This window comes from Myotis lucifugus, unplaced genomic scaffold, assembly GCF_000147115.1.
Source record: "Myotis lucifugus unplaced genomic scaffold, Myoluc2.0 scaffold_42, whole genome shotgun sequence".
Classification (NCBI taxonomy): domain Eukaryota; kingdom Metazoa; phylum Chordata; class Mammalia; order Chiroptera; family Vespertilionidae; genus Myotis; species Myotis lucifugus.
Window position 1 is genome coordinate 6,120,757 of NW_005871090.1, and position 12,867 is coordinate 6,133,623.

The 12,867-nt window shown below is 35.5% G+C and overlaps 1 protein-coding gene across 1 annotated transcript in view; it reads left to right on the forward strand.

Moving 5' to 3' along the window:
• Window positions 1-12,867, forward strand: part of MACROD2 (MACRO domain containing 2) — a 1,891,634-nt gene that overhangs the window by 1,795,006 nt on the left and 83,761 nt on the right. Inside the window, exon 13 of the mRNA XM_023753208.1 lies at window positions 10,341-10,418. Coding sequence (XP_023608976.1) covers window positions 10,341-10,418 — 78 coding nt within the window. The remainder of the gene's footprint in view (window positions 1-10,340; window positions 10,419-12,867) is intronic.

Here is a 12,867-nt window from a genome sequence, read left to right on the forward strand (position 1 = left end):
ACTGGGGCCTTTCTTGATACTTGCTCAGGCTTTTTTCTAGATACATGTCAAGTTGCAAGGTCTTTCAGATTTTTAAACAGTAAGATCCAGTATATCAGGTGGGGATATTCTGAAAATGGCTCTCATGTCTTCACATATTGATGTGGACTCACCAATTCAGCTGCACATGGAGCTTTGTGTCCTTCCTCACCACATATAAGATGCTGTCCGCCCTGCAACAGAAAACGCATAAGCAGTTCATATGAGGATACTTACTTTGAAAACCCTACTTTAAATGAAAGTTGACTTAGATAGAGAAAAGTAATGCACACAGATGGGCTTTGCTTAACAAATTCAATATATTTTAGCGTACTTCTTACAGTAGTCCCTGGAGCAGCAGGATCAGCATCCCCACGGAGCCTGTTAAAATGCACATTCTCAGGCCTCACCCAGACATGTGCCCTCAGAAACTCAGGGGGTAGGGGCCCAGCAGTCTGAGTGCTAAAGAGCCCTCCTGGGTACTCTAATATTTAAGAACCACTGTAGTAAACAAATAATAAGTTGAGGGCAAAGTATGGGGAGGCTGCAAATGTTGGCTGTTTGGTAAGAAAAAAAAATTTTCACTCTTCACATAAGGTTCACCTTAGGATCTGCTGACATGAACAGCATTCTTAATGCAATTAAAATCCACTTTCACAAGCAACCATATGAATAAATTTCACCAATGTTATGTTGAGCAAAAGAAACCAGGGTAAAAGACCATCTATTGTGTACAATTCAATTTGTAGACAAATTGGCTTTGGTTACCAAATTCAATATATTTTAGCTTTACTTTTCTTTGTGAAAAGTTATGAATTCAAATTTTTTACAAAAAACATGAATGCAACTCTTTGCGAAAGTGTTTAGTATGTAAATAACATACCTTGTAACAACATACCCCCCTTCATTGCCCCACTTAAACAACAAATAGAGATTTCCCCTTTTTTTGAAACTTATTGATATAGTTCTCTACCATAAACAAGGGTGATCCAGTTACTACTTCTCAGGGTTAGAGGATAATCATGAGCTGCTCTCTTGTGTCTTATTTAATTAAGGACCTTCTCTCCCTCTTGGTTTCTGCTCAGTGTCATCCTTTTCTTGTTCTCAACAGCCTTCACACCTATTTCTAGCAATTGATTATTAAGTCATTACAATAAAGTGGCCTCAAACAGGATCCTTCCAAAGTGATCTAAAAAATTTCAAAAGAGCCCAGCCAGTGTGGCTCAGTGGTTGAACATCGACCTATGAACCAGGAGGTCAAGGTTCAATCCCCTATTAGGGCATTTGCCTGGATTGCAAGCTTGACCCCCCAGTAGGGGGCATGCAGGAGGCAGCTGATCAATGACTCTCTCTCATCATTGATGTTTCTATCTCTCCCTCTCCCTTCCTCTCTGAAATCAATAAAAATATATTTAATAATAATAAAATAAATAAATAATCCAAAAGACAGAGAGGCTTCAAGTCCCAAAAGAATGAAATGCTATCCTGGGAATGATGAAAGGACAGAGTGGAAAATCTGGAATTGATGGTTTTATCTGGTGTCCCCTTACATCTCACAATAGACAGCCATCAGGCCATCAGCTTCAACTGCTAATACAGTGCCCCTGATCAGATGTGTTACCTCAGAAGTGACGCAGGGAGCAGAATAGCCTGTATGCAGCAAAGGGATGGGGGACGTGAGGGTGGCCTACATTGGATGCGTGTTCAAGACAGAAGTACTACTAACCTAAAGTTTTTATTGATTCTATTTTCAATGGTACTTTATCAGGTAAGGTCACAAAATAAGAGGTGGCCACAAATATGTCTTTAAAAATTATTCTATCCCTGCACGGTAGACTTTTTGGGTCTGTAACAACAAAGCTACTTCTCATTCTCTTCAATATCAGCACAGCAGAGATTGTTAATTATTAAACTACTTTATCTTTTTTTGAAACTCATTGATATAGTTCTCTACCATAAACAGAACTGATATGCTGCCACTATACCAAGGGATTTTGAAAGACTGAAATAGTTACATGATTTTTGGCAAACAGTGACTTAACTCCCCACTTTGCAAGTAATTCCCCTCCCCAGGGCACCACCATCCCAGGCACACCAGCGGGCTCCTTGCCCTTGTCCCAGTGCTGTGGATATCCCATTCTGATTGGTCAACTCTAATGCCAGTTATAAAGGCTTAGCTGTTACCCCAGATTCCCTTGTCACTTCTTCATCCATCCAAACACTGACGACTTGATGCAGTTTAAGGGTTGATGAAAACTGACTCAAGAGAATTGGAATGGGAAAAGGGAACCTTGCATTTAGGGAAGATCCCATTTCCAACTCTGTTTTGAGACTTTGTTCTGATGTACAACAGGAATACCAGCTTGAAAGCTAATGCTCAAAAGTTATATAAGTCATCCAAATGGCCATGTGCACAAATGCTCATGTCAGTGTTGTGGACAGAATGTTTGTTTCCCTCAAACATAAATGTGATAAGTTGAACCCTAGCCAATGTGATGGTATTTGGAGATGGGGTCTTTGGGAGGTAGTTAGGGTTTTATTAGGTCCCAAAGGTAGGGCCCTCATGATGAAATTAGTTGCCTTATTAAGAAAATGAAGAGAGAGAGAGATCTCAATTTCTGTCTCTCCACACATACACACTGAGGGAAGGCCATGGGAGGACATAAGAAGGCATCCTTCTGAAAGCCAAAACAGGGCCCTCATTAGAAACAGAGTCAGCCAGTACCTGATCTTGAATGTCTTACCTCCATAACTAAGAGAAAATAAATTTCTGTTGTTTAAGCCACCTCATCTGTGCTATTTCATTATGGCAGCCTGAGCAGACTAACATAGTCAATCATTGCATTAGGAAAATCTATACTAATGATTTCTGGACCTTATAGTTAAACCGAGTCTAAATTAGTAGTAGATTAAAATAAAACTTTCCCAGAAATAGAAAATAGCACTTTTAAGTTAATTTTAGTATACTTCCCAAGGTCCCCATAAACTAGCATTGTACAGTATTTTGTTTTAATTTTTTTCTCAGTTTATGAGGCAAAACATTGCCCTCATCATACAAATGCCTCTCTACACCCCATTTCCTGTAATGCCAGATATCACCTGATTTTTTTCCCCACCAGGGTCATTCTTGAAAATAAAATTTACTGAACTTGTTTTATTGTGCATGACAATGCTAGTCCCCTCTTTATCTCTAAGTTTCTGCATCCAGTATCTTTCAATCTGTGTATAAGGTGCATGAGGGTGCTGTATATTTGAAATGCCCCAAAAGGTGAGTGTTTAAAAAATGGGTCTAAAAGAATGCCATACTTCTTAAAATAATATTTGTAGGAAAAAGAAAAATATTTTAGAAATGTTTAAAGCGTATATATATATATATATATATGTATACATATATATACATATATGCTGTATACATATATACTGTATATATATATACACACACACATTATGATTAAATAATGGACTTTTAACAACCATAAAGTAAGTGAGTCAAACTCTTGAATTATGCAAAAGTGACACATGTTGAGGTCACCTCAGTTGGTAGAAAAATCTGAGAGTGGAGAAATAATTTTAACAGCCTCATGAACTGGGTCATTTATTTGAGAGGCAGCAATAGCTCAAGCAGTTCTTCTAGACACTCAAAGCTTCTCCAACAGTCATCCACTCAAGAAGTATCCTAGATTTTCAATACCTTTCTACTCTTATAAAGCTGCCAAGTAAATCTTTATGCTTCTTTGTTCTACCTCATTCATGATTTGTGTCCCCCCCCCCCTTCGCTTTCAGTGAATCTCTGCCTTTACACCACTCTACACTTTAAAACTTTCTTTGTAAATGTTACCATGAAACACTCCTGGACAAAGGAGCTGATGGATTCCTTTCATCATCATAAAACATTAATTCTCTCCTGATAGGTGGAACTCTCATGATAGGCTACCTTAATGTCTGTTGGCCAACCTGTAGACAAATGCCCAGGGCTCATCCCTCACCAATCATCGGTGGTCCAGCTCTCAGGATTATGTGGTGCCCAATATGGCAACTGCTTCCCCTCCTTAGGTTGCAGACATTTTCCCAATGTTTCCTAGTGAAAGGCAGCATGGTATAAGAGTCAGGAGTGTAGAGTGAACATTTACAGTTTTGCTATTAAGTAGCAGGAGATAGGTTAGTGACTATCTTGGTTGTCTTATTTTGGGTTCTCCAAAACAAGTCCTGAGACAAGGATGTGGTTGTAACCATGCTCAGAGTTAGGAGCGAAAAAGCCCTCATCATTTCTCCTTTGAAGAAGGTCCCCTTGGTAGTACAGTCACAAAAAAATTTCAATAGCAGATGGAATGAAACCAAAGTTTAAATGAAACACTTGTATTCTTCCTGATTTATACATGAACATTTAATAAATTCCAAGTCCGTTTATATTTAAAACCATAGCTACTTTACATGTCTGTGGCCTGGCCAGATTTTTTTTTTAATGATGTCAAGAGAGCCTGCAGTGAGAGGCTTAGCAAGGCAGAGGGAGGCAAGAAGAGAACGGAATCAGAAGGATGGAGGTCAAGGAGAGCAGGTCAGAGACAACCAAAACAAGAGCAGATTTGCCTTTGTTTACTTTGCCAAAGGGGAAAAATTAACTTGATGGGAAGGGTAATTAAGCATTTCTCTTTCCATCGTGTCCCAGCCCAGCTTCATATCCAGCTGTTCTGTTTTACATGGTGATGATTCTTCATCAGATTGCAGAGTTAGCGATGACCAGTGTGGCACCGACGTCACATGGCACTACTTCTCCCACTGTTAACCTATATTTTATAAATAAGTAGTAAAAGTCTCAGAGTGAGAACTGTCCAACTGAGGTAGACAGATAATGAGGGAAGCCTGGGAATGTTTACAGAGAAGTGTTGTTCTGAACAAAGATAATTGGAGATTAGCATGGTACGGTATTTAAGAGAGATTATCTGCCTCACCACCCTCAGTTTCTGGGTGCAGAAACTGAGATTATGTAAGGGGCATGGGTTGTCCTAGAGTTACAAAGCTTGTAGTTGTAAATCTAGGATCCTAACCCCAAGCCAGTGTCCATCCCAACATGACCGATTTTCCTATTTGCTCATATTTTCAATCACAACCTACAGATGAATATCACCTCTAATGTAAGCATGAGCTGGTTTGCACAAATGTATTGTTTGGAATTAGAAATATGTTATTTTTAGCAGAAACAAAGTTAGTAGTGCATGATGGTAGTTTTCCCAGCATCTTCTCAAAACTGTTAGTGCCTGATTCAATAACTCTGGGAGTGATTGGCCGCCTTTTAATGGGGGTTAATGAGAGCATAATGAAGATAAATGACTGGCCATAGTTCATCAGGCCTCCCGATGCTCAAGGCAATGTCCTGTCTTGTGGACCCAGTTACTTTTCAGTTAAATATCATTTAGCCTTGTATATCCACCTTCAGGGGACCAAGCACAGTTCAGATCATGGCCATCTCAATACTCTGGGAACGCATTACAATACATTTTTTCCTATATAGAGGAATAGCCACTGAAGAGGTTCAATGAAGCCAGAATTGGCTGTGGAGACTCTAGTTTATTGTGGATAAGCACACTTTTTAATAAAGAAAAAACTACTTTATTCTAATTGCTTCCATAATAAGCCAGTGAATCAATGTGCAGGCCAGGATAAATTGCTTAGTATAATTGCATCAGTTTACAAGAATCAAAGGAAATCCAGGTTTCTGTGCAACTTTTACGTGAAGCTAAGGTACACGTGGGCGGATGTTTACATGTTACAGAATGAGAATGTTTTACATGTAGGTGTTTTATACAGCATTTACTATTTTGTTCAGACCCATTAGAACCGTTTCAGCAAAGTGACCTCCTGCCACTACTCTAAATAGTCACCAGGGGCAACCTCTCCTATAGATGGCGTTTGTACACCTCCTGACTTGAAGATGTCTTCAAAGACAGTTAATCATGCATACAGATTTTTACACTCTAGTTCCTCTAAATTTGATGCAAAGTCTTTCTTGTGAGTTGGTTTGTCTTCCTCATTTATTAAACACATCTCTTTATTTTTTGGCTGTTTCTTCAAGCCAAATTTACCTCAAAAATTCAATAATTGCCATAACTGATGAATTAATGCAGTGGGCAACAAGCTCTATAGCTAGTTTCTTAATAATAGTCCTAACAATCTTTTGTAAGATGGCAGTGTCATGGGCATTAGGGTATGATTGTCTGTAGTAATTTTTAAGCTTGTTGAGGTCATATGAGAATATTATGGAAGGTATTTCCTCCCAGAAAAATGAACATATGAATGAATATATGCACACATTTTTTAATATCATTTCTAAAGGGCTTGCGGACCTCCTAGAGCAGTGATGGCGAACCTTTTGAGCTCGGCGTGTCGGCATTTTGAAAAACCCCAACTTAACTCTGGTGCCGTGTCACATATAGAAATGTTTTGATATTTGCAACCATAGTAAAACAAAGACTTATATTTTTGATATTTATTTTATATATTTAAATGCCATTTAACAAAGAAAAATCAAACAAAAAAATGAGTTCACGTGTCACCGGTTCGCCATCACTGTCCTAGAGTCTATTCCGAGGTCCCCTCAGATTAAGAAGTTTTGTGCTAAGGGAATGTACTTAGAAAGAAATAGCATTTATTTTTATTTATAGTTTAGATGTGTTTATTAAAAATTCAAGTTTCACCATTCATCATCACAGCTTAAATCTATACATGTACTATTCTGTGTAGATGTATAATTGACTACATTAAAAATAACCTACATTTTGGCCCTAGCTGGTTTGGCTCAGTGGATAACATGTCAGCCTAAGGACTGAAGGGTCCCGGGTTTGATTCCAGTTAAGAGCACATGCCTATATTGTGGTCAATCCCCAGTAGCGGGTATGCGGGAGGCAGTCAATCAATGATTCTCCCATCATTGATGTTCCTATCTTTCTCTCCCTCTCCCTCTCAGAAATCAATAAAAATAAAAACTAAAAACCTACATTTTGGAATTTATGTGTGTTTTTTTAAGTTTTAATCTAGTTTAAATTTTCTTTTAAACTCTTTTCAACTTTGTAAATGAGGATTTTAAAAAAATATATGAAATTTTTTTGTTGTTTTTTTCATCTTGAAAGATAGCCTAGCTTAAGAACTTTGGCTTGACTATTCAACTTAATATTGCATTTGAAAAAATTCTCTAATAGGATATTGGTCTTAAAGACTTTGAAACTTAGAATCTACATATACATTTAGTTCCAGTTCTCTGCTATTAAAATAACATAGACTGAGTCTCAGAATTAGGTAATAACTCTTACTTTTTAAAAACATTGTCACATGGTAATTTCTGGAATCAAAAAAATGTGGAAGGAAATAATAATTTAAAAAAAACACCTTATAGACACAGACAACAGCATGGTGATTACCAGAGGGAAAGAAGGTGGGGGAAAGTAAAAGAGGGCAAGGAGGCGATAAATAATGATAAAAGGAGACTTAACTTGAGGTGGTGAACACACAATATACAGATGATGTATTATAGAATTGAACACTTAAAACCTATATAATTTTATTAACCAATGTCATCCCAATAAATTCAATACAAATAAAAATTGAAAAATGTGAATCCAAGGTGATGCAAGAATTCAGTATATGCAAATACATTTTCCATGGTCATTAATAGAACTTACATAGAAATCATAAGCCCTTTTAGTGACCATGGATACTGCATATATGTTCATTCTTTGTCATTATGAATACTAATTTTATATACATGTACAGTGAAGTTTTAATCACCTCCTAAGCAAAAAAAAGTCCCACTGTTGTTTCAAACCTGCAAGCAAGTGTAATGTAATGGGGCTCCTGATTTAAAACATTGAGGATCTAAATTTAGCTGGAGTTTATGACACTGGAAATGAATTCAAATAGCCTTTTTACTAGAGGAACTATAGTGGTAACAATCTACCATAGACACCTGGTTAGCTGTGGATTCTGTCATGAGCTTATACTTGCTACCCTGCTTTATTGCTGTACATACAGCATGTGTGTGTATGTGGAAACATTTTTGGAGAATAGGCTCACATACAAGACAAAATGAACGTGGAGTCATGTTGATATGAATGAAATCCTTGGCATTACTTAAAGGTGTATATTTCTATACACATAGAATATGCTCCAATGTCATATTTCTATGATGCATAGTCTTCATATAATTTATTTCTGAAACTAGGATAGCTTCTTAGAATTGATAGTGTATTATAGTTCATTTGGTTGAATTTTTTCTAATGCTACACACAAAAAATATTGCAAATAACAATTGATGGAGTCTTGGATTCAATAAATTACATTGTATAGATTAGAGCACATAAGGTCAGAAGGTGCCTTAGCAATGTTACAGCAACTCCTTAAGGGAATTGAAATTTAAGGGTCAATTCATGTGCTAAAGACACAGATTTTGGTGACAAAACAGGTACAGTCTATTGATTAGCTTTTTAAATACTTTCACCTATCATATGTGAATCATTAGATCATAAATTTGTAAAATCAATGTAAATCACTTTTTATGACATTTCTTTTGTAATATTTATGTAAATATTCATGTAAATTAAAAAGCATAATGAATTACTGAGAATAAATGAACAAATTTTAACTATGAGCAAAATGTACACAAGACTATAATGTTGAATGATATATATCATATTTTATAAACAAATCTAAAACACTTTCAAAACTAAAATTTAGCCTAATCCATATAGTACCTTTTTCAATTGTTCATTTTCAGTGCTAATGTGGAAAAAAAAGTATTCAAAGGCTATTTTTTAAACCACATGTTAGATTCAAAATTAAGAAGGCATATTTTAATGGCAGCTGGTTTAAAACAATTTGACATGAGTGCAGTAACAGTTTGGAAAATGTGTCTATGCTTAGTTTTGCTTCCAAATTTGGACTTTGAAACTTTTTGTCAGTCTCAGAAATAAATAAGAAGCTGTGCAGATAATTAAACATTTGCCTTGAGGGATTTATCTGCAGTTAATTAAAACCATACACTTTGGGTGGATACTTGCTTCACTGGTTATTAAATTTGAATCATATGTTAACTACCCAGTTTTCTCACTTGTCCATCAAATGTTGCTTGTGGTAGGTTCAAGAAACAAATTTTCTCATAATATTCCAAGCAAAGTTGTTTAAAGCTATCTCCTAGTTTGGAGAGGGATAGAGAAAAGGGGGAAAGGAAAACCAAAAAATAAAATGATTTATTTTAGCTTCCACCTAAATCAGTTCTGTTAGGGCTGAGCAATATGAGCTCAGGAGAGACCCCATTTGTAAGTTATAGAGGTGCCATTCTACCATCCTCAGATTTCTTCATGGCCCTGTGCATATAAGATTAACTCATGATTTTCTATCTATATCTGTGGATTACTACCCTTTTAGCTGCATGGAAAATATCCAATAGACTGTACCCTCTATGAGGGCAGAAATTTGGTATTGTGTTTACTGTAGACTCCCCGGAATCAAGAACAGTGTCTGGCATAGAATTGGCCCTTAATAAAGACTTGTAGGATAAATGAAAGACCTATTTTCTATTTCCCTGCTGAACTACTCATGTGTTTTTTATGGTGGTTTTTAAGGAGCCTCCAGAGAGTTCTCAAACATCTAACAGGGGACACTTTCTAACTTTGCAAGAGTCCAGTCATTGAAAACCTTTTAGCCATCGTCAAGTATATCTTATGACCAAGAAAGAACTTATGCTGATCTCACGTTTAAATGTGCTATACAGGGGTGAGGATGAAATTGCCCAGAACAGAAGGTTTGCATCCCCCGCTTTCCCATTGTTCTACTGGTACAGTTCCTGAGAAAGATGAACTTAATTACCACTGGATTTCAAACGTCCGAGTTTGGCTTTCTTACTGACTCAAGCCCCCAAATATGAACAGCTACAGTAATGGAAGCATTAAGCACATTAAAATTAGATAGTCTTTTAATTTCTCTATTTTGCCTTCTTTTCATATTCTTTTGCACAATTCTCCTAAAACTTTCACTGATGTGTAAAGCCTGCTTATATTTTCTGTTTGTTGCAAAAAATATATATATCCCAAAAAACTCTACCATCTTTACTTTGCAAACTTTGTAGGATAAAAAAAGACCTGTTTCATTTATTCAGATATATCATGTAGTGTTTTCAGAAAATTGTATTTATTGGTGAAATTATGTAAGTATTTTAATGGTATTTTAAAAATAAGTTCTATCCCCCAAATATATATCATCATATTAGTGCTAGAAGCTGCTCTCTTTTCTGATTAAAAATGCTGACCAGAGATTTTACTTGTTTGTCGTGTCAGATTCTGCAAAAGATGACAATATTGCAAATGACAGTGAAGCAACAGATCATTCAGTGTGTGACCAAGATCATCCCAATGGTAAGTTACGAGGTCTTTTTTCAAGTTGTTGTTGTTGTTTCTGTTGTAGGATATTACATTTTAGAAACTCGAATTTTAGTTCTCTGGAAAAAATGGAATCTGGTAGTATTTTATTAGAACTGAATACCAGGTAATTAGTAGTGGCCACATTTAGAAGAGGCATTTGCTCTCCATAATCCTCATCACTCATTACATTTGTACAAGTCTGGCTTTATTTCTTTTTACTGCCTGAACTCTATAGGCATTGAGTTGACAACTATTTAAATTAGGATATAATAACAATGAGAATAAATGTGAGACATATAGAAAATAGATCCAGGATATTAGAGCTACATATTCTTGGAATACGTGGAAGAGAGACAGAGCAAACAAAAATGAAAAATAACAAAAAAGTTTTCCTAAAGCAAACCAGTTCCTCTATCTAAAACACAAAGGTACATATTATATTTATGGGGAAAGATAATAAAAACACAAGGGAGAACAGAAATCTATAAGGGCTCACGGAATTTATGGAGATCAATGATAAAGAAAAGCTTTTAAAGCAAATAGGAAAGTCAAAAATCAGTTTAAAAAACTAATCAACAAAATCAGATTACCCTTAGCTTTCTTCTTCCATAACTCTAAACAGTAGAAGAAAACGGAATAACATTTCCAGAGCTCCAAATAACACAGTTTCTATATTTAGTGAAATTATTATTCATGCATGAAGTCAAGGGTAATATTTTCTCAGTAATACAAAGATTAAGAAAATATACCACCCAAGTACTCATTCTGAATAAACTAACAGAGGACTGTGCAAAAACAATAAATATAGAAAGTAAAGAAAACTTCAAGCTTGAGAAAGGTACAGTTAAGAAGGACTGAATGATAAGAGACTCGTTATATATATGAAAATGTTGCAGTGATTGTTTCAAATTAGTATCAAATATCTTATGTAAATGTTTGCTTTTACCTTTGAAAATTATAGTAAGGGCTTTTTATAATTACAAAGATGGAGACACTTTGCTCTTAGTAATAAAATTTTAAATAAATTAGACCATATCTCTATTATTCTCACTGAAGACAACAAGACAGCATAGAAAAAAATATTTGTGTATGTCTCAGAGACAGAGAAAGACAGAGACACAGAACGAGAGTCTGATTAAAGGCATCAGAGAGGCTTAAGAGATAGAGCACTGTCTGGCTGGCTTAGAGGAGAAAATGGATATCCAGAAATGTGAGTTCAGAATTTGAAACTGTTTTTACCTTAAGGCATTTGCTGATTCGATTCTTCAAAAGGTATCTTGAATCACATTGCTCAGAAGTGTAAGGGGCTCTGGTAAATCCCCCGTTTCTTGGGTTGAAACCCCAAAGATATGTACCGTAGCAGAAAGAATGAACCAGCAGATCAGCCTTCTGAAAGACTGCTGACCAGCTTTAAATCATCTCAATCCCTCAATTAAATTAAAACCAACCCAGATTGCTAGTTCCTCTAGGCACCTAAGAAAAGCAAATGTAAAATATTTACTAGATGAAAATGAGAGTGCTACAAGTTTTAAACAATTTTCATAAGCAATTTGCTAAATATAATATTCAGCACACATTTAAGAAATAGCTAGAATAAATGAGAAAACAAAGTAATATGAAAATCAAACAAAGAGTCAAGAGTGGCAAGCCACTAGGGCTGAAAATATTAGAGTTATAAACATAAATTATAAAACATAAAAGCTATGTATAAAGAAAGACAAGATTGAAAAAAATGATCTGAGAACTGGAAATTCAAAACAAAAAAAGAGGAAAAGAAATCTAAAAGTAGAAGATGCCACAACTGAAATGAAGAATTCAATGAATGAATTTGTGGTTTAATAGCATATTTAGATATAGATGAAAGAAAAATTGTGAATGTGAAGTTATGTCACAAAATATATATCTAAAATAAAAACAGTATATCCAAAAAAAATATCCAAAAGAGAAACACAGAACAGCAAACACTACAGAAAAGGAAAAGACATGGAGGATAAAATGACAGTCTATCACAGAAAATTTGGCAGAAGTAATATTTAAACAAATTCTGGTGAGATTTTTTTTATAGTGTTAAAGGATATCATGCCATGCGTTTCAAAAGTCCTTTGAACTATAAGCAAAATAAATTCACAACTAGGCCCATCATAGCATAACTATTAAAAATCAAAGATAAACAGAACATCCAAAAAGCAATCTTTAAACAATCAGACAGCTGACTTTTCAATAGATATGATGAAAATAAAAAGACAATGCAAGAGAAAATTGCTAACCAAGAATTCTAAATCCAGGGAAAATGTATGTTTTAAGAATAAAAGTTAATTAAGGATGTTTCAGACCAATAAAAGAAAAGTTTATCACTGGAGAAATTCTGGTGTTCTTAAGGTAGGATGATACCAATTTCAGTTAGAAGGTCAAAGATGAAGGAAGGAATTAAAAGCAAGGTCAA